General features: G+C 42.9%; 3 protein-coding genes across 3 annotated transcripts in view; 1 reads left to right on the top strand and 2 right to left on the bottom strand.

Moving 5' to 3' along the window:
* Positions 1 to 2,536: 2,536 nt before the first annotated feature.
* Positions 2,537 to 14,313, bottom strand: LOC106583031 (uncharacterized). The gene is made up of 4 exons (XM_014166785.3): positions 14,011 to 14,313; positions 5,422 to 5,545; positions 4,633 to 5,261; positions 2,537 to 4,374 (listed from the first exon to the last, which is right to left on the bottom strand). The coding sequence occupies exons 1-4, from the start codon at positions 14,175 to 14,177 to the stop codon at positions 4,122 to 4,124; spliced, it is 1,173 nt and encodes a 390-aa protein (XP_014022260.1). The 5' UTR covers positions 14,178 to 14,313; the 3' UTR covers positions 2,537 to 4,121.
* Positions 14,314 to 14,462: 149 nt separating this feature from the next.
* Positions 14,463 to 19,256, top strand: dnali1 (dynein, axonemal, light intermediate chain 1). The gene is made up of 6 exons (XM_014166797.3): positions 14,463 to 14,757; positions 15,000 to 15,136; positions 15,280 to 15,449; positions 15,696 to 15,874; positions 16,358 to 16,522; positions 19,092 to 19,256. Exons 1-6 carry the CDS (start codon positions 14,677 to 14,679, stop codon positions 19,125 to 19,127), a joined length of 768 nt encoding a protein of 255 aa, XP_014022272.1. The 5' UTR covers positions 14,463 to 14,676; the 3' UTR covers positions 19,128 to 19,256.
* LOC106583018 (nucleolar GTP-binding protein 2) overlaps positions 19,257 to 21,985 on the bottom strand; it is a 28,628-nt gene continuing 25,899 nt past the window's right edge. The window contains exons 13-16 of the mRNA XM_014166759.3: positions 21,385 to 21,878; positions 20,768 to 20,844; positions 20,134 to 20,216; positions 19,257 to 19,940 (exon numbers count right to left, since the gene is read on the bottom strand). Of these exons, the coding sequence (XP_014022234.2) occupies positions 19,797 to 19,940; positions 20,134 to 20,216; positions 20,768 to 20,844; positions 21,385 to 21,878 (798 nt within the window). The 3' untranslated portion in view covers positions 19,257 to 19,796. The remainder of the gene's footprint in view (positions 19,941 to 20,133; positions 20,217 to 20,767; positions 20,845 to 21,384; positions 21,879 to 21,985) is intronic.

Below are 21,985 nucleotides of genomic sequence, written 5' to 3'. Positions count from 1 at the left end.
CACGCCTTCAACCCCTCCCATATCCCCGGCTGCGAACTCGCCCAATGTCTACACGCAAACTTCAAAACACAGGACACATTACAATATGGAAATAAACAAACTTCTTTCTCATTAGTGTAGCAAGTGTTCATGTGCACATGAACATCGCATCCACTTTGGTATTTTATTAGGATTCCCACTAGCTGTTGCAAAAGCAGCAGCTACTCTTTCTGGGGTCCACACAAACATAATACAGAACATCAATAGACAAGAACAGCTCAAGGACAGAACTACATAAAATATTTTTAAAAGGCATATGTAGCCTACATATCAATGCATGCAGACAAACTATCTAGGTCAAATTAACTGTTGGATTTACAGAGGCTCTTCTACGACCTCTGCTGGCGTAGCCAGAAATTCGTTGGGTGGGCCTGCAGAAATGTTGCTATTGAGATACGTTTGTCGTTTTAGAGCTAATCTCATGCTATTCTACACATTTTGCTATGATGCTGATAGAAAATATTGCTATTTTAAAGCTAATTTCCTGTAATTCTACAAATTTTGCCGTGGGAGAGAGTGTGTTTATTTCCATATTGTAATGTGTCCTGTGTTTTTTAGTTTGTGTGTCTAAGAGCTCCATGTCTTATCTGTACGCACGGACGACTCCATAAGTAATACTTTTGTCACCTATTGGCCTGTAGAACTATTATTATTAAACATGTATTCATTAAACTGGTAACGGGGATCTTCAGATAAGTCTTGTGAGGCTTGTTTGCCTCTTGAGCAAAACAACCGACATGTATGTATTCATGAGATACGGGTGATATCTGCAGAGGTCGTGGATTGAGATGTAGCCCATGCAGAAATATATCCGTTTTAAACAGAAGGATTTTGGTGGGGATTTTTTCATGTTAATTTGATTTCCGCAGGGCCGTGGAAATTGTATAGGGTTAATGTGCCATATTTCATATTTGGGCAAAGAGCTCCATGTTTAATAATGGGATGGTCCATAGTGAGAGCCATAGCTACAATGGTACTGGTTTCACCTGTGAGCTGGAATTACCTTCTAGCTCTGGTATGTGAGATGTGTGGGAGGCTGTCCATAGCCTGGTATACCCCAACCTGCTATAGTTGGTTTAGTAGGGTAGGACTGGTTAAGGCTTAAGTTTTCAATTTAGATTGAACTCTGCATTTTGAGTCTGTTCATTTTGTAAAACGTAAATGATGTAAATTCATTCCTTCATTGGATTTCATCATTCACCGGGAACCACTTTTCACTGTTAAAAAAAAAACAGGACATTATTTTGCACCTGATTTTGCTGACTCCTGCTACTTACTGCCTATAAGGCTGCATCAACATTGAGTCTCTACGTCTAATCAGAGACAATTTGGCATTTTTCAAGCTAATTTCCTGCAATTCTACACATTTTGTAATGGGGCAGAGACTTTTTGTTGTTGCAGCTTTAAAGCTAATATCCTGCAATTCTACACTTTTTGCTATGAGGCAGAAAACCAGAACTGTGTTATGTTCCAAAAACATTTCAAGGGGAATACAAGAAGTATTGATGGAGTACTATGGAGCCTCCAAGTCCCATGTTGCCCTGGGATAAGAACATACACTGTAGAAAAGGAGCTAGGCTATGCGTTATATTTGTTCTTAATATCGACATTAATAGTAGAATGATAGTGTTTCACAATATTCTTTCCACAAAAAAAATGTATTTGGTCCACACAAAATTGCATTTATGGGTAGAGCCTTCTTATTGGTCAACAAAAGACGACCATACCGTGGTCAAATTGACAGTTTCCTTTCGCTTCCGTACAGGTTAGCTGACGTCACAACCACGATGTGCGTTTACAACGGGCAGCAGGCCGTGTGTTCTGGTTCTGGATGGCCAGATAGCTAGCAACAATGACAAGACACTGACGTGGTGAATCCTTAGTGGCTCGTTTCAGCTCAGTTGTACCATGTCTTATTTGTAGGTGTTTTGACTGATGTCCCATCTATGATAATATGGCCAAAATGTTTTCAATAAACATTGGAGATGGACTATGTTGACAAATGCTGTCAGAAATCTATGCCAACCCCGTGTTTTGCCCCATAGTTGCGCACTTGTTGGTTTTGTTGCTAAACAATCAATCCCTTCTATATCCTATATCCCCAAAGTAAGATTCCACAGCCACAAAGTCAAAATTGGCTACAAAAAAATAGGTTAGGGTTTAATTTAAGGTTAGCATTGCGGTTGTTAGGGTTAAATTCAAATGTTAAGAGAAATTGTTGAAATGGGCGGGGTTTATGACTTTGTGGTCATAGAAACGAGTGACGACAAATCGACTGGGGCCAGCAAATCTCATCGTCAAATCGACTGGGGCTGTGCGATTTCTACATGTTTGACGTTTGCTGTCCCCAGTTAATTTGACAAGACAGCTCATCTTTTGTTGACCAATAAGGCTGCACCATTAGAATGCAGTTGTGTGAGCCCCCAATAACATTATTTGGGAAATATATTATCACTGTATAAATTAAGGACTTTAATGAAATTACAATACAAAAATGTTACATCTAGCTTTTTTATTATTACATTACATTGTATTGCATTACACCCTCTAAACTTACTCGACAGATACCAGTCTTTGGCCAAAATATGTTCAAAATATGTTCAATTTGCTGTGGTTAGCAATATTCATGTAATTTTTTATCTGGCAGTAGCTCTGTGGCCCACACTTTGAGAACCACCAGGGGTACTCAACTCTTAACCTACGAGGTCCAGAGCCTGCTGGTTCTCTGTTCTACCTGATAATTAAATTGTACACACCTGGTGTCCCAGGTCTAAATCTAGTACCCGAAAAAAAATTAAAAAATAAAGCAGTGTAACTGGCTTTGAGGTCCAGAGTTAAGTTTGAGGGGTCTATGTGATACTATTACTGACGATATGACAGAAATGAGAAAACATTACTCACCCAAAGCAGCGCGGCATAGGACTGCAGGCAAGGCTAATAAAACTGAAATAACCATGTTATCAGAATTTTGGGTACATTAGTCTGTAGAGCTTGCGAAATTTACATCTGGTTTAAAACTTGATGTGGCTTACTGTGTGGTTACGATGGTTTACTTGAACATACATTAAGCATCAAGGTTATGGCGAACAAATATCAACAAAACTAAGAGTCGTTCACAACCTTTATGTACAATACAAAATATCTAAAATGGAACTACAATGCAAATGGTGTTCAAAAAAGTAAAAAACTAAATTGTCTTTGTCGTTGGAATAGTCATACTGTACAGTGTGGTATGAGCTTTCTCCAGAAACCTCCATAGCCTACAGTCAATTCGGTGGTAAAGACTGGGTAAACGAGAATACACTGCGACACACACATTTTTTCCTACGTCACAAGCAGCACACATTTAAAGCAGATACATACACGCGTATGCTTTCTTTACTCCTTGTTGCAACGCTCAAATACACTATATGATGAATCCAGCGTTCACATTCAATACATCCAGTGTATTTACAGTTAAGTTCTGGACATAGGCTAGCCTTCAGCAATATACTAATTTGTATTCAATGTTCTATTCCAAAAATATAATAATAAAATAATTTTTTGTAAAGTAACTTCTTTCTGGCATTGAGCACTTGTGTTGAACGTAAGCAGTCAGATATGGGGGGGGACTCAACCACACGACTGATCTTAAGCTAATGTCCTGAGAATAGAGAGTACTGAGACCTGTTACTGCAGGTTAAAGCAGGTTTTTATGACCGCCAAATAGAGACCACAAAGACATCTCCTACCACTTTTTTATTTTATTTGTTCCGTTAACCCTGAAAGCTGCTTAACCCAACACGCCATGGGTTCAAGTTAATTGTTCCATCTGTGTTAAGGAGATGGCCAACAGGTGGTAGGCATCAGTGAACATTATTTTCCAACAATACACTTGACTGGAATAATCCGTGGCCCTGTCAGAATACTTGAAAGAACGCACATTTCCTTCCTTGTTTCCCTGAGGTAAGCACATATTTACAAAGCAAAATCCTACTATTTTCAACAATCCAACCAATTAAGCTCTGTAATTACTTCAAAAAGGAAAGTAGGACGAAAGGACGCATGTCGCAACTATTCGAAAAGGCTCGGAGGTCTTGCATTCACTCATCCAGGCCCTCGTCATCTTCCTCCGCCCTGGCGTCCACCTCAGCTGTGTCGGAAAACTCATGCAGCAGGACGTACTCGCGGCTACTGAAGCCAAACTTGAGCACGTCCTTCTCCTTGAGCTCGTAGTAGCGCTGCGCCTCAATGCGCTGGTTGTTCAGGTAGGTGCCATTGCCCGAACCTAGGTCAATGATGTAGGGCTTCACCCGCCGCCCGCCAGTTCCATCCGAACGCGTGAACTCCACCAGCCTGGAAATCAGCAGACACAGAAAGAACTACATTACCCAGAGGTTGAAAGTGTCCCGACCTAGAGATTGAAATCACATAAACCCAACAGAACTATATTATCCAGATGTCAAAAGTGTCAGACCTCAACAAAATGTTGGGAAATTATGTAAGCAGGAAAATGACAATTTCAAAACAGAGACCATTTTCGAAGGATTAGCAGCTAAACTAATGTCATCCCGAGGGCCTGATTTGAGCAACCAAGTGATTGTCAGATCTCACCTGTACTGGAACACAGCGTGCTGTTTGGAGCAGGAGGGGTGGTCGATGGGGATATCAGCAATCTTCCTCTGCCGCCCCATCAGGTAGGCACTCTGCCTGTGGACGTACATGACCGGGAGCTGCTCATCGTTCTTGAAGGGGTACAGTCGCCACCTGCGCTTGGGGATGCGAGCCTCGGGGGGCTCGTTGTACTTGATCACTTCCCCCCTGAACGTGTTGGTATCTTCCGTGAGCGCACCAGACAGTTCAAAGTTGGGCTTCTCTTTATCGACTGGGGGGCTGTCTTTGCCCTCGCCCCCCTCTTGGGTACCTTGTCCGAAAGCTTGTCGCTCATCATTGTTCTCCTCAAACCGGTGCCGGTTGTCCCGTCGTTGATTGTCATGCTGCTGTCTCTCTGCCTGCTGCTCCTGGAAGGAGCGGGATTCTCGCTCTCTGGGCCTGTCCCCACCTCCACCCCGCTCTCTCTCTCCTCGTTTTCTCTCCCTGGGTCTGTCAGACTCTCTGGGTCCGTCAGCCTGCTCCCACCTACTTCGCCGCACTGGTGGCTCCGAGGGCTCTGGCTTGTTGTTGCGGTCACGCCTTCTATGGTCATTGGCACCTCGGTCAGCACCGCGGTGGTCACCCTGCTCCTATTGGGGAGACAGTGGGACAAGAGCATTAGCCTAATTCCCGAGTCAAAATTAGTTAGTAAAGTGTTAATAATGAAAGAACATATTTGCTGCATTAAAAGTTTTACATGAATGCATTTCCCTAATTGTTACATTTACTCATAAGTAGAGACAGAATCACCCGCTTTATTTTGACATCGGCACCGCGGGGAGAGCTTCGGCTCCTGCCGGTGTTTTTGGGCGATCTGTCTCGTCTTCCCAACGCCCTTCTACCTGGCGAATGACCTTTTGCCCTGGGTGGCGATCTAGTCAATCAAATCAACAAGGAAAGGCTTTAAAACCAATAGTTAATTTAACACCAATGCTAGCTAGCTACAACGGACTGTTCCTACTGGATTCTTCTCTGAGCGACAGCTGACAAATAATTCGTAATACGGGGTTTCGACATACAGGATGGCCGCTGGCCTTGGGAGTCAATCATCCGTGTCAGTGGCCTGCTTGGGCCAGTGAAAATAAATATTGTAATAATGCTATTTTCAATCTGGGATATAGATTTGATGAAAAACACAAATTCCCAAAGCTGTTATTTCTTTAGGCACATTATTTATAACACGCAGCGCACACATAGCTGTTGAGACGAATAATCTGTCGGGCAGCAAGAGGATGCAGCTCAACTGGTTGTCGCGTAGAGCAGCTCACAGAAGAACGACAGCAGCAGCAGGGAAGACGTTTCAACTTATGATAACTACCAGTAAAAGCTAAGGCAACAATAGGTATGCAAACCGGGTATTTAAAAAGTTTGGTCCGAAGTCATGGTTAAATCTTTGCGATGCGCAATTCAGTCATCAGGCTCTGTTTGAATGAACAAATTCTAAATGCTTTACTAAAAAAAAAAAACTTCCCAATTTGTTTTGCAAACTCTGGCATCACATTTAGGCTACATGGTACAGTACAGAAACACCATTAGCCGAATTGTCTCTTGCTAGGGTGCGCAATTGAATTGAAAGGCAACTACACCCCCCTCCAACATTACATTTTTTACAGACCTCAAAACTGGTCTCCTGATGTGGTTTAAGCATTGTTTGGGACTTGGAACATCCATTTTTTTAAATCATTTTCTATATATAAAAAGATTGAGAGTGAAAACCAGACAAAAATAGGAAAACCCAGAAACTGGGAAAAACAAAACTGGGGAAATGGAATTTAGAAAAAGATAGCAGGACCCTATAAAATCTGTTGACTGTTAAAAACCACGAATAACACCTTTTGAGATTACATTAAGGTTTAATAAACAATCAATGTAAATATTATATTGTCAAGTTAAAATGCAATTATTAGTGTATGGAGTGTAGGTTATTATAGGCTACTTGCTCAGCCCGCAAAATATGTATACAATCAACTGATATTTAAATTATCCACGCATTATCCTTTTTCCTGTGACATCTTGGCCCAGGACAGTATATAATTTATTCCATTTGGACCAGTAGCTTTCAGTTGGCACTGGGCCGGTGTGCCACTGGCAAATTTACCATTTATAGCTAGTCTGATTAATCAGGCTGTAATACAGAACTGGTATATACAGCCTGAAACTAATGACAGCAAAATCATGTAAATGTTCCTTAAAACAAACTTTACCTTGTTCCGAACCATATACCTACCGGCTCTCTAAAAAGTTGGGTAAAATTGAGAAAATGAAGGACAAACCACTCAGACAACCAGTAATGTTTAAATGTAATTTTATTCAACATTCTGGAGGCATGAGTTTCGGGCTGCGTACCAATTAACTGTGTATTACTGCCTGATTAATCACACTAAACACATACAAGGCCCTCCCTCGTCATCCGTCGGGCAAATCTGACCATGACTCCCTTCTCCTGCTTCCTGTTAACAAACCAAAGCTCAAAACAGGAAGTACCAGTGATGTGGTCAATATGGAAGTGGTCGGAAGCAGACGCGAGGCTACAAGACTGTTTTGCTAGTATAGACACTTGTGATATGTGGCAGGGCTTGCAGATTAATTTTATTTAACCAGGTAGGCTAGTTGAGAACAAGTTCTCATTTGCAACTGCGACCTGGCCAAGATAAAGCATAGCAATTTGACACACAACAGAGTTACACATGGAACAAACAAAACATACAGTCAATAATACAGTAGAACAAAAGAAAACAAAAAGTCTATATACAGTGAGTGCAAATGAGGTAAGTTAAGGCAATAAATAGGCCATGGTGGCGAAATAATTACAATATAGCATTTAAACACTGGAATGGTAGATGTGCAGAAGATGAATGTGCAAGTAGAGATACTGGGGTGCAAAGGAGCAAGATAAATAAATAAATACAGTATGGGGATGAGGTAGGTTGATAGCCCATCTGTTAACAGCCCATCTATGTACAGGTGCAGTGATCTGTGAGCTGCTCTGACAGCTGGTGCTTAAAGCTAGTGAGGGAGATTTTTGCAGTTCGTTCCAGTCATTGGCAGCAGAGAACTGGAAGGAAAGACGACCAAAGGAGGAATTGGCTTTGGGGGTGACCAGTGAGAGCGCGTGCTATGAGTGGGTGCTGCTATGGTGACCAGTGAGCTGAGATGCGGCAGGGCTTTATCTAGCAGAGACTTGTAGATAACCTGTAGCCAGTGAGTTTGGCGACGAGTATGAAGCGAGGGCCAACCAACGAGAGCGTACAGGTCACAATGGTGGGTAGTGTATGGGGCTTTGGTGACAAAACGGATGGCACTGTGATAGACTGCATCAAGTTTGTTGAGTAGAGTGTTGGAGGCTATTTTATAGATGACCACCAAAGTCGAGGATCAGTAGGATGGTCAGTTTTACGAGGGTATGTTTGGCAGCATGAGTGAAGGATGCTTTGTTGCGATATAGGAAGCCGATTCTAGATTTAATTTTGGATTGGAGATCCTTAATGTGAGTCTGGAAGGAGAGTTTACAGTCTAACCAGACACGCAGGCATTTGTAGTTGTCCACGTATTCTAAGTCAGATCAGCGAGCAGGTGCGGGCAGTGATCGATTGAATAGCATGCATTTAGTTTTATTTGCTTTTAACCTCTTGGGGCTAGGTGGGACGCTAGCGTGCCACCCGTGGTGCACTCCATCAACAGCAGGTGCATTTCAAGAGCGGCAAATTTGAATCCAAATAAATGTCAAAATTCAAATTTTTCAAAAATACAACTATGTTACACCATTTGAAAGATAAACATCTCCTTAATCTAACCACGTTTTACGATTTCAAAAAGGTTTTACGGCGAAAGCATAAATTTAGAGTATGTTAGGACAGTACATTTACAAGAGTTGTGTGTAATGTTTTGTCAAGTCAAAGACAGGGTCACCAAAACCATAAAACCAGCTAAAATGATGCACTAACCTTTTACAATCTCCATCAGATGACACTCCTAGGACATTATGTTAGACAATGCATGCATTTTTAGTTCTATCAAGTTCATTTTTATATCCAAAAACAGCGTTTTACTATGGCATTGATGTTGAGGAAATCGTTTCCCTCCAATAACCGGCAGTCAAGTCAGCGTAACAAATTAAATAATTAAAATTAGAAAACATTGGTAAAATATTATATTGTCATTTAAAGAATTATAGATTTACATCTCTTGAACGCAATCAACTTGCCAGATTTAAAAATAACCTTACTGGGAAATCACACTTTGCAATAATCTGAGCACTGCGCCCAGAAAAATACGCGTTGCGATACAGACTAGACGTCATGTTGGGGAGATCTAAAATCGAAAATACTATGTAAATAATCCATTACCTTTGATTCTCTTCATCAGATGTCACTTCCAGGTATCACAGGTCCATAACGAATGTAGTTTTGTTCAAAAAAGCTCATCATTTATGTCCAAAAATCTCCGTCTCGTTAGCACATGATGTAAGCCAGCCGGACTTCTCGTCATGAACGAGGGGAAAAAATATATTTCCGTTCGTTCAAACATGTCAAACGTTGTATAGCATAAATCATTAGGGCCTTTTTTAACCAGAACATGAATAATATTCAAGGTGGACGAATGCATACTCTTTTATAACGTATTGGAACGAGGGTACCCAACATGAACTAGCGCGCCAGGTGTCTAATGGGACATCACCGTTCCATGGCTCTTGTTCGGTCAGATCTCCCTCCAGAAGACTCAAAACACTTTGTAAAGGCTGGTGACATCTAGTGGAAGCAATAGGAAGTGCCAAAATATTCCTAAACCCCTGTGTTTTTCAATGGGATAGGTTTAAAGTCAATACAACACATCAGGTATCCACTTCCTGTCAGAAAATGTCTCAGGGTTTTGCCTGCCAAATGAGTTCTGTTATACTCACAGACACCATTCAAACAGTTTTGGAAACTTTAGAGTGTTTTCTATCCATATATAATAAGTATATGCATATTCTAGTTACTGGGTAGGATTAGTAACCAGATTAAATCGGGTACATTTTTTTTATCCAGACGTGCAAATGCTGCCCCCTAGACCCAACAGGTTAACCTGTTGGGGCTAGGGGGCAGTATTTTCACGGCTGGATAAAAAAATGTACCCGATTTAAGAAAATGCATATACTTATTATATATGGATAGAAAACACCCTAAAGTTTCTAAAACTGTTTGAATGGTGTCTGTGAGTATAACAGAACTCATTTGGCAGGCAAAACCCTGAGACATTTTCTGACAGGAAGTGGATACGTGATGTGTTGAATTACCTTTAAGCCTATGCCATTGAAACACACAGGGGTTGATTAATGTTTTGGCACTTCCTATTGCTTCCACTAGATGTCACCAGCCTTTACAAAGTGTTTTGAGTCTTTTACTGTGAGATCTGACCGAACAAGAGCCTTGGAACGGTGATGGCCGATTAGACTCTGGCGCGCGAGTTCATGTTGGGTACCCTCGTTCCAATACGTTATAAAAGAGAATGCATTCGTCCACCTTGAATATTATTCATGTTCTGGTTAAAAAAGGCACTAATGATTTATGCTATACAACGTTTGACATGTTTGAACGAACGGAAATATATTTTTTCCCCTCGTTCATGACGAGAAGTCCGGCTGGCTTAGATCATGTGCTAACAACACGGAGCTTTTTGGACATAAATGATGAGCTTTTTTGAACAAAACTACATTCGTTATGGACCTGGGTTTCCTGGAAGTGACATCTGATGAAGAGAATCAAAGGTAATGGATTATTTACATAGTATTTTCGATTTTAGATCTCTCCAACATGGCCGTTTGTCTGTATAGCAAAGCGTATTTTTCTGGGCGCAGTGCTCAGATTATTGCAAAGTGTGATTTCCCAGTAAGGTTATTTTTAAATCTGGCAAGTTGATTGCGTTCAAGAGATGTAAATCTATAATTCTTTAAATGACAATATAATATTTTACCAATGTTTTCTAATTTTAATTATTTAATTTGTGGTGCTGACTTGAATGCCGGTTATTGGAGGGAAACGATTTCCTGAACATCAACGCCACAGTAAAACGCTGTTTTTGGATATAAATATGAACTTGATAGAACTAAAAATGCATTTATTGTCTAACATAATGTCCTAGGAGTGTCATCTGATGGAGATTGTTAAAGGTTAGTGCATCATTTTAGCTGGTTTTGGTGACGCCTGTCTTTGAATTGACAAAACATTACACACAGCTATTGTCAATGTACTCTCCTAACATAATCTAACTTTATGCTTTCGTCGTAAAACCTTTTTGAAATCGGACAACATGGTTAGATTAAGGAGATGTTTATCTTTCAAAGGGTGTAAGATAGTTGTATGTTTGAAAAATTAGAATTTTGACATTTATTTGGTTTCAAATTTGCCGCTCTTGAAATGCACCTGCTGTTGATAGGGTGCACCACGGGTGGCACGCTAGCGTCCCACATAGCCCCAAGAAGTTAAGAGCAGTTGGAGGCCACGGAAGGAGAGTTGTATGGCATTGAAACTCGTCTGGAGGTTAGTTAACACAGTGTCCAAAGAGGGGCCAGAAGTATACAGAATGGTGTCATCTGCGTAGAGGTGGATCAGAGAATCACCAGCAGCAAGAACAACATCATTGATGTATACAGAGAAGAGTCGGCCCGAGAATTGAACCCTGTGGTACCCCCATAGAGACTGCCAGAGGTCCAGACAACAGGACCTCCAATTTGACACACTGAACTCTATCAGAGAAGTAGTTGGTAAACCAGGCGAGGCAATCATTTGAGAAACCAAGGCTGTCGAGTCTGCCAAAAAGAATGTGGTGATTGACAGAGTCGAAATCCTTGGCCAGGTTGATGAATATGGCTGCACAGTAATGTCTCTTATCGATGGCGGTTATGATGACGTTTAGGACCTTGAGCGTGGCTGAGGTGCACTCATGACCAGCTCTGAAACCAGATTGCATAGCGGAACTTGGCTTTCGAAGACCTTAAAAAAGACAGGGTAGGATATAGGTCTGTAGCAGTTTGGGTCTAGAGTGTCAACCCCTTTGAAGAGGGGGATGACCACGGCAGCTTTCCAATCTTTGGGAATCTCAGACGATACAAAAGAGAGGTTGAACAGGCTATTAATAGGGGTTGCAACAATGTCGGCAGTTAATTTTAGAAAGAGAGGGTCCAGATTGTCTAGCCCGGCTGATTTATATGGGTCCAGATTTTGCAGCTCTTTCAGAACATCAGCTATCTGGATTTGGGTGAAGGAGAAATCGTGGGGGCTTTGGCGGGTTGCTGTGGAGGGTGCCGGGCAGTTGACCGGGGTAGGGGTAGCCAGGTGGAAAGCATGGCCAGCCGTAGAGAAATGCTTATTGAAATTCTCAATTATAGTGGATTTATCGGTAACAGTGTTTCCAGATAAGGGATTACAAAGGGAAACCCAGAGTTGCCCAGCGATGCAGAACTCCTAAACAAGCTAAATGCCCTTTCACGCTCGCGTCAAGGAATAGAACACTGTGCCTTGCTTGAAAGCCCATTTTTCCAGATGACTGTGATATCTAATTCGCATACTGTCCCAACAGATCCACAGATGATGCAATCTCAATTGCACTTCACAATGCCCTCTCCCACCTGGACAAGAGCAGAAATAACTACACCATAGTCCCCTCCAAGCTCATCACCAAGCTAGGGGACCCAGTGACTGAACCCCTAACTCTGCAACTGGATCCTGTGTAGGCAACAATAACTCTGCCACGCTGACCCTCAACACAGGGGCCACTCAGGGGTGTTTGCTTAGTCCCCTCCTGCACTTCCTGTTCACCCACGCAGCTGCATGACCACGCACGACTGCAACACCATCAAGTTTGCTGACAACGCGATACTGGTAAGCCTGATCACTGACGCCGATGAGTCAGCCTACAGGGAGGTCGACAGAGTCTTAGAGTGTGGGTGGAAAGATTTGGCAAGGGACCTCTGACCCTCAAAAAGTTCTACAGCTGTACCATCGAGAGCATAATGACAGGCTGCATCACCCCTCGGTATGCAACGCCCTTGACCGCAAAGCACTTCAGAGGGTGGTGCAGACAGCCCAGTACATCACAGTCAGAGGAAGGCTAAAAGAATTGCTAAAGACTCAAGCCACAGACTATTCACGCTGCTGCCAGCCGGAACATCGGCTCTCAGGCCAACAGGCTCCAAGCCATAAGACCGCTCAATAGCCAGTTAATGGTACCAGAACTATCTGCATTGACCCTACGCACACTCACTAGACTACATACACTGACACTCCCACAGACAATACAAACTACACACGCACACACTCATTTGCCGCTGCTCTTTATTTTACTCAATCTATCCTGATGCCTAGCGACTTCACTGTCTTCATGTGCATATCTACCTCAAATTGCTCGTACCTATGTACATTGACCTGGTACTTGCTGTATATACTGTCAAATCAAAATCAAATAACAATGAGGCTATACAGGGGGTACTGGTATTGAGTCAATGAGCTGAGGTACAGGTTATGGTAGCGCCATTCTTGTGTATTTTAATAATTGGGAAGGGCTCGTAAGCAAGCATTTCACGGTAAAGTATCCAGTGCTTGTGACATTTTTATTTGAGTTCTAGCTAGCTATCACTGTTTCCAGTCAACTAACATTAAATGAGCTAGCTAATTGAGGGAAAACTAGGCGGCATTCAGTCATTTACTTTGCCCACTACCACCTCATAAGAATTTAATACAATCCTGACACCGTGTTAACGTTTAGAAACGTCAATAATCATCACTTCCATACGTCTTAAAAGACATATGGAACTTATCAGCGAGAAATAAAAAAAATACACTCAATCTAACAATTTTGCATATTCATTCAGCTATGGTTCAACTATGCTTACACTGGTGGTCGGTCGCATCGTCTTCAGAAACAAGCGCTTTAACGTGGAGATATTTCAGTGTGGAAACACTAACCTTAATCCAATCAAGGCGTGTATCAATTTACCCTTTTTAAAAAAAAAATTGGTATTAATATTTATATGAAAAATAAGATCATGCTTCCAAAGCCGTACCACCAGCGACGCGTGTTAATGTTCAGATTGAGCGTCGGTGCTCATAACAAAACTCGCCGTATAGAAGACGCCTTTGTTCAATGACTTGTGTAATGTAATGGAACAAGAGTCGTGATCGAGGGCTAATTGAGGGTTACAAGACTAAAGCACAACAATAACGCCTACTAGTTAGCTAAATCGTTAGCTTAGTGGCTAGCTAGTTGCTATTATTTATATTGTGTAACATCATGGCCTTGCAACCCTACGGTGTAATTTGTGTTCGCTAGCTACAATACTATACACCCATGAAATCAGGCTACCTGCTTGTTCGTCTCCTCTGAGGCGGTGGGCTTGGGCTGCCGTTGGACCCCGAACTCGAGCGCCGTGATCTCTGGGGCCTAGCAGGGCTGTGTTTCTCTTGTTTGATTTTCGGTTTTGAGTCCCGCACCGGAGATTCCAACATTTTATGCCGCCTCTCTTTTTCCATTATGAAACTTAACCAATAGTTGAAAATCAACTAAATAAAGGTCATTGCGAATACATATGTATAAAAAGTGAACAACAAACTCCACTGCAAACGCTGAGAAAATGCTCTATTGTGCGCAAGGAAACGCGTTTCCGCTTCCGGCAGAACGCTTTAAATATTTTTCACCGTGGCTATGGACTAGTTCACTTTAGTTCCGTTGTAATATTGCATACCTATTCTATCATCTTTTCAATAAGGTCGTACACCTAGACAATGTTATACTTAAATGTATGTACTTAATTTTCCTTCCCCATTTCATAGCGTCAAAGGTTTGAAAGAACTCTGAATCATGCCTTCGAGCAGCTCGGATAGGTTAATGAGTAGCGCACGGAATTAAGTTGCCATGGTAAAAATAAACAATTAAACGTCTTCAATTCACATTTCAACAACACACATTCCTTGAGACATTACCTGCTACAACCAAACACTTTTTTACGTGTAGTGTAATCAAAGTATCACAATGATTCCTCCGGCTGATTCTCTGCTGAAATATGATAACCCAGTCTTGGTGAGCAGAAACACAGAAAAGAAGTCTCCAAAGGTAGGATAACGTAAAAAAAAAAGTTTTTAATGCTGGCTGCTACCGTTAGTTACAGTAGCTAAATGTATCCATATAGTGGTATCTAACATACATTATGTCCACTGTCATTATTTTGAAATCAATGTCATGCCAATGTTCCTAGTGAGCTGTGAGAGATGTCAATCAATTGCATTTTTTTTTCTTCAACAAACTGGCTGAAGATTGATGTTCTTCTAATCTAAATTATGTGACTGCAAATTCAGGCACGACCCCTGAAAGTGGCTCCCCAACAGCCTGCCATGACTGGCCCTGTGCCACCTCCACCCAAACCCAAGACCCCCTCAGCCGATACCAACAAACAGCAAACCGAGGAGATCCTCAATGCCATCCTACCACCCAGGTATGACATGACATGGACACATCTTTACTGATAACACCCTTCTCCCTATTTTTTCCTCTTAGGGAAATTAACCAATATTCCTGGTTTTGCAAAACCTGAAATTTGGCAACCCTGTGTTAATCTCAGTTCTACCACTGTTACAGGGAATGGATGGAAACCAACCAGCTGTGGGTGCAGCAGGTGTCCAGCACGCCGTGTACCCGCATGGACGTGGTGCACCTACAGGAGCAGCTGGATCTGAAGCTGCAGCAGAGACAGGCTAGGGAGACGGGCATCTGCCCAGTCCGCAGGGAGCTCTACTCCCAGTGCTTCGGTAAGGAGACAGGGGAAGGCAAGACGAGATGAGATGCATGGACGGTAGTAATAGTAGAAAAGTGTGTTGGATACACATCCTAAAAGCTGGGCCAGTTTCCAAGAGGACCTAGATTAGGCTAGCCTCAAGCTGGTTCTGAACTAAAAATCAATTTCACTGGGTTTAATCTGTGTCCGGGAAACTGGTCCTAAAGAATGTTGCATTGTGAGTTTGTGTTTAAAACTCTAAGCCATTGATTGCCTGTAGATGAGTTGATCAGACAGGTAACCATCAACTGTGCTGAGAGAGGACTGCTGTTGTTGCGTGTGCGAGACGAAATCCGTATGACCATTGCTGCTTACCAGACACTGTACGAGAGCAGTGTGGCCTTTGGCATGAGAAAAGCCCTGCAGGCTGAGCAGGGCAAGTCTGACATGGAGAAGAGGGTAAGGAAATGGGTCACACACAAACATTTTACACTTTTATAAAAATAAATTGGAATTTTACGACCTTTGCATCATTGTAGATTGACCTCTACATTTTCAAGCAACCAAGCTAGTGTAGACCAGCAGAGGGAGCCATCTTCCTAGCCCTCATGGCTGCATTTACACAGGCAGCCTAATTCTGATATTTTTTCCACTAATTGCGTCTTTTGGTCAATCACATATAATCTTTTCACAGATCTTTTTCAGAGTTGATCTGATTGGTTAAAAGATCAAATTAGTGAAAAGAAATATCAGAATAAGGCTGCCTGTCTAAACCCAGCCCATGACGTCAGAGAACGCTCAGCTTTTACCACTTCATCATACAGATAAAGCTAAAGATAGTGAATGAGGAGAAACAATCCAAGTGAATGGACTGCTGCACCATTGAATGATTAACAACCTTTATTACCCCAAAGTGAATTTGATTTGCATCTACTTGTGTAGATCTCCGATTTGGAGAACGAGAAGCGGGACCTGGAGAGACAGGTTAACGAGCAGAAGGCCAAGTGTGAGGCCATTGAGAAGAGGGAGACTGAGAGACGGCAGGTGGAGGAGAAGAAACACACAGAGGAAATTCAGTTCCTGAAGAGAACCAACCAGCAGCTCAAGGTAAAGGCGTTCAGTCATCATCACTGTGCGGTCTTGCCAACTCCTATGGGCATTGTCATGCCAAATAAGGCAGCCAGGATTTTCCTAACTCATAGAAAGTCTTTAAAATTAAATCAATCAATTGATGTCATTTGAAATATACTTTACAAAAATATACATGCAACATCAAAAGTGTTGGTACCAGCTGAAATTATCCCAGAAACTTGCCACATACACAAAAAGCTTTTCTCTCAAATGTTGTACACAAATTTGTTTACATCCCTGTTAGTGAGCATTTCTCCTTTGCCAAGATAATCCATGCACCTGACAGGTGTGGCATATCAAGAAGCTGATTAAACAGCATGATCATTGCACAGGTGCACCTTGTGCTCGGAACAATAAGACCACGCTGCTGCGCCTTCTTCACCCCGCTGTCTGTGTGGGTGGACCATTTCAGTTTGTCTGATGTGTACGCCGAGGAACTTTCCACCCTCTCCACTACTGTCCTGTCAATGTAGATAGGGGGCTGCTCCCTCTGCTGTTTCCTGAAGTCCACGATCATCTCCTTTGTTTTGTTGACATTGAGTGTGAGGTTATTTTCCTGACACCACACTCCGAGGGCCCTCACCTCCTCCCTGTAGGCCGTCTCGTCGTTGTTGGTAATCAAGCCTGCCACTGTAGTGTCGTCTGCAAACTTTATGATTGAGTTGGAGGCGTGCATGGCCACGCCGTCGTGGGTGAACAGGAAGTACAGGAGAGGGCTGAGAACGCACCCTTGTGGGGACTAAGTGTTGAGGATCAGCGGGGTGGAGATGTTACCTACCCTCACCACCTGGGGGCGGCCCATCAGGAAGTCCAGGACCCAGTTGCACAGGAATTCCTCTTGTATATTTCTCTACCATAAGCCACCTCCAACAATTTAGAGAATTTGGCAGTACGTCCAACCGGCCTCACAACCGTAGACCACGTGTAACCACGCCAGCCCAGGACCTCCACATCCGGCTTCTTCACCTGCGGGATCTTCTGAATCCAGCAAACCGGACAGCTGATGAAACTGTGGGTTTGCACAACTTTTGAATTTCTTCAGTCAGCTTATCTGCGTGCTCGTTGTCCTCACCAGGGTCTTGACCTGACTACAGTTCGGCGTCGTAACGGACTTCAGTGGGCAAATGCTCACCTTTGATGGCCATTGGCACGCTGGAGAAGGGTGCGCTTCACGGATGAATCCCAGTTTCAAACTGTACCACAGGTATTGAAGAGTGGGACATTCCACAGGCCACAATCAACAGCCTGATCAACTCTACGCGAAGGAGATGTCGTGCTGCATAAGGCCAATGGTGGTCACACCAGATACTGACTGGATTTCTGATCCACGTCCCTACCTTTTAATTATTATTTTTATTTTTTTTAAATCTGTGACCAACAGATCTGTTATCCCAGTCATGTGAAATCCATAGATTAGTGCCTAATGAATTTATTTAAATTGACTGATTTCTTTATATGAACTATAACTCAGTAAATATTTGAAATTGTTGCATATTGCGTTTATACTTTTCAGTGTCTTCGGAAAGTATTCAGAACCCAACTTTTTCCACATTTTGTTAGGTTACAGCCTTAATCTAAGATCGTAGATTTTCCCTCAATCTACACACAATACCCCATAATGACAAAGCAAAAACACAGGTTTCTAGAAATGTTTGCTATAATTTATATTTAAAAAAATAACAGTTACTTAAGTATTCAGACCCTTTACGCAGTACTTTGTTGAAGCACCTTTGGCAGCGATTACAGCCTCAAGTCCTCTTGGGTATGACGCTACAAGCTAGGCGCATCTGTATTTGGGGAGTTTCTCCCATTCTTCTCTGCAGATTCTCTCAAGCTCTGTCAGGTTGGATGGGGAGCGTTGCTGCACAACTATTTTCAGGTCTCTCCAGAGATGTTCGATCGGCTGGGCTCAAGGACATTGGACTTGTTTGGCATTCGCCAAACCCAGGTTTGTCTGTTGAAGTGTGATTCATCACTCCAGAGAACGCATTTCCACTGCTTGAGAGTCCAATGACGGCGAGCTTTACACCACTCCAGCCGATGCTGCTTGGCCATGGAAAACCCATTTCATGAAGCTTCCGTTGAACAGTTCTTGTGCTGACGTTGCTTCCAGAGGCAGTTTGGAACTCGGTAGGGAGTTCCAAACTACGCGCGTCAGCACTCGACGGTCCCGTTCTGTGAGCTTGTGTGTCCTACCACTTCGTGGCTGAACCGTTGTTGCTCCTGGACGTTTCCACTTCACAATAACAGCACTTAAAGTTGACCGTGGCAACTCTAGCAGGGCAGAAATTTGACAAATTGACTTCTTGGAAAGGTGGTATCTTATGACGGTGCCACGTTGAAAGTCACTGAGCTCTTCAGTAAGGGCATTCGACTGCCAATGTTTGTGTATGGAGATTGCATGGCTGTGTACTCAAACGTATACACCTGCCAGCAACGGGTATGGCTGAAATAGCCAAATACAAAAGTATGTGGACATCCCTTCAAATTGGTGTATGTATATTTGATAGATATTTTTAACATTTCAATTTCTTATCCTTTACAGGCCCAGCTGGAGGGGATCATTGCCCCAAAAAAGTGATTCCTTCATTCCACAAGTGATCTATATCCAGCAGATTTCAGATGGTCCAACACAGCAGTATGTAATAAGTCTACTTCATAACCATAAAGCCTTGCGTTACTATAGCAGAATAAAATTTTAAAAACCAAATTACTTGTTCATATTCTTTATTTTATGGTATGACATGTATATTTGGATAAAAATTGTCACTTGATGTTTTTTTTTCATTCAAAAGTGCAGTACATATCCTGGGTGCCAGTGTTTCTGCTCTCTAGCCAACTCCTTATGGAATTGTCGTGCCAAATGTGACAGTTCCATAAGGAGTTAGCAAAATAATGAATACAGACTGGCACCCAGGCTATGCAGTACAAGTGTACTTTTTTGGGGGGGATGACAGACTCATCCTTTCACTTCGCAGTGAAGCTCCATATGAGTTTAAGTAATAGTTTGACGCAAGTGATCATTGTCACTTCGCTGAAGGTCACTTAGGATCAGGTTAATGCGTCAAGCAATTCACTTGATTAAGAGGTTAATCAAAACCTAATTTACTCAATGCCCCTTACCCAAATCACTTTCCATCAAGATACCAAGAGTAGGTACCAAGATTCTTAAAACAATTCATTACAATGACATGGTCATTAAAATAAATATTTATTAGAAATATCCCAGTTTGGTCTCTTGGACCCCAGACTAGCGCTTCAATCTCTTGGCTTTCTTGCTCTCGCTGGGCGCCGTAGGTATCTTTCTGTTCTTGTTCTTGTTCTTGACGTTGTGTGTTTCGTAATAGCGCGTTCCAACTTTCTTCACCTTCTGAGCACGATCCGCTGCTCTCCTCTGGGAGGGGGGGGGGGGGGGGGGAGGGGGGGGGAGACAAATGAGGGAGATTTAAGCCTGAGGAAGAACAGTGCCTTCATTCATTCCATTAACAATAGCGGTAGGGGAGCGGCCATCCATCGGAGGCGTCCAGTCTAGATAGATAGATAGGCCTGTTTGATGTCAAACAACAGGGTAAGTGAACACGCAGTACCTGCTTGGATGTTAGACTTCTGTTTGGACGCATGGGCTCCTCTGCCTCATCGGTTTTCCTCTTCTTGCCAACCTGTGTTACGGCTGAAGAACAAAAGGTTGGCCAGTAAGTGGATGACCCGTAGGCATGGAATTACTAAAACACTTAATATGACATTCCCATTCTATTTATATGGTTTGATTGCTTGTTTGGTTTCAGTTTGACAGCAGTCTTTGGCCAAATACCTACTATCTGCTGCTATCCATGAAGACTTGTATAAAGTCTGTACTTTGTGTAAAGGAAAGTGCATATTTTGCTAGAAGGCCCTTTTATTCTTTGATGGAATACATTTGCCGGGTTAAAAGAAAATAAATCCCATGACTGAAACTTAAGTTGATCTCAGATCAAATGTCTGCGGAGGGAAGTGAACCTCCCCTTTCATGTAAAAAAAATAAATAATGACCATTATGCTTTTAGGGAAAGAGGATCATTTTGTACATGTATTAAACTGCAAGGTAGACCAATTCCAGTCCTTTTCAATTGGAAAACAAATCCATATGACAGAAATCCGTGACAGAACTTTAACCCCTGCATTTGGCATGTCAGGTAAGCCCACAAAGGAAAATCACAAATAAAGTTGAAATAAAGTTGTTACCTTTAGGTTGAGGTTTATTCGCCGCCTGCTTCACTTTCATGTCTGTGAGCACTTTGTCAGAGAATGCCTTCGGAATCCTGTACAAAAAAAAGAACAGTAGAAAGAGTCGTCACATATAACCTCATTACTCCCCAGTTTAGTCCTGTTGGAATTCGCTGAGCCGACAATGGAAAGCAAATTGGCCGCAGACGACTCTTATTTGACGTTGTTGAGCGAGGGCGTGAGCTGAAGTTCACCAGCGAGAGAGCCAGTTGGTGAGTACGCGGAACATGACATAAATGGTGATGGAAAACCCCATCTATCAGACAGAACGGTATGAGCAGCTGCCAATCCCCAGGTGCCTGGACAGTGAAAAATGGGGCATGTTTCACCTCAAAGGACCCAGGCACCCTTCATCTCTCTATGGCTTCGTCCCAAATGGCATCCCATTTCCTACATGGAGCACTACTTTTGTAGTTCACTATATAGGGAATAGGGTGCCACTTGGGACAGAGCTATGCCTGTCTTTTGGACAAGCTCTGGGGTTGATGTGGGTTTGTTAGAAAATAATAAAGCACATCTTCAGAACAAGACTGAAATGATAAGTGGTGGGGAGAACTGAGAAGAATAAGACAAACCGGATGGCGGAGAAGCGCTTGAGTCTGGCCCGGTCCAGGAACTGCTTGTACTTCGCAATCTTCCCATCCAGCTCGCGGATCGTCTCACGCGAACTCTTTTTTTCCTCCACCTTGACAGGCTGACCGGCTGGGGTGGCGGTGGCACCCTCAGCATCTCCAGCTGCTGTTTCCCCATCCCCCTTCTCTTCATCTCCATTTTCCTCTTCCTCATCCACGTCCGAGCCGGATAGGTCCGAAAAAACGAGGTAGTCGGTCTGCACGGGTGCCAGGTCTTCATCGTTGAACTCGGGCGCCACATTGATCTTGCCAAAGTTCTGCCGGACGTTGGAGAGGATCTTCTGCACCTGCTCATGTTTGTGTTTCTGCTGCTGCTGGGCCTCCTGCTCGGCCGACACAGCAGCCACCACCTCCTCGCTCTGCTCCTCTGTTGCTCCTTCTTCCTGTACATGCTCTGTAGCTTCTGGTGCCCCCTCCATTGGTAGTACATCCTTGCCCTGAAAACAACACACCAGTCAGTACAACTTTCATAAATCATGGCTAGGTTCCGAGTCTCCTGAAGTGTGCACTTGCACACTCATTCAACATGGATTTTAAAATGATG

This window comes from Salmo salar, chromosome 02 (assembly GCF_965601325.2).
Source record: "Salmo salar chromosome 02, fSalSal1, whole genome shotgun sequence".
Taxonomy (NCBI): Eukaryota; Metazoa; Chordata; class Actinopteri; order Salmoniformes; family Salmonidae; genus Salmo; species Salmo salar.
Note: the sequence above shows the minus strand (reverse complement) of the source record. Positions and strands in the feature narration are given on the sequence as shown.

What these genes read in the sequence shown, in the direction of transcription:
- dnali1 (XM_014166797.3), top strand. Translation starts at nt 14,677, where the DNA reads ATGATTCCTCCGGCTGATTCTCTGCTGAAATATGATAACCCAGTCTTG. An exon ending in AGTCTGACATGGAGAAGAGG is followed by an intron (nt 15,875 to 16,357) that starts GTAAGGAAATGG and finishes CTACTTGTGTAG; the next exon opens with ATCTCCGATTTGGAGAACGA. An exon ending in GAACCAACCAGCAGCTCAAG is followed by an intron (nt 16,523 to 19,091) that starts GTAAAGGCGTTC and finishes TATCCTTTACAG; the next exon opens with GCCCAGCTGGAGGGGATCAT.
- LOC106583031 (XM_014166785.3), bottom strand. Translation starts at nt 14,177, where the DNA reads ATGGAAAAAGAGAGGCGGCATAAAATGTTGGAATCTCCGGTGCGGGAC. An exon ending in CAGAGGAGACGAACAAGCAG is followed by an intron (nt 5,546 to 14,010) that starts GTAGCCTGATTT and finishes TTGATTGACTAG; the next exon opens with ATCGCCACCCAGGGCAAAAG. An exon ending in CACGCTGTGTTCCAGTACAG is followed by an intron (nt 4,375 to 4,632) that starts GTGAGATCTGAC and finishes GCTGATTTCCAG; the next exon opens with GCTGGTGGAGTTCACGCGTT.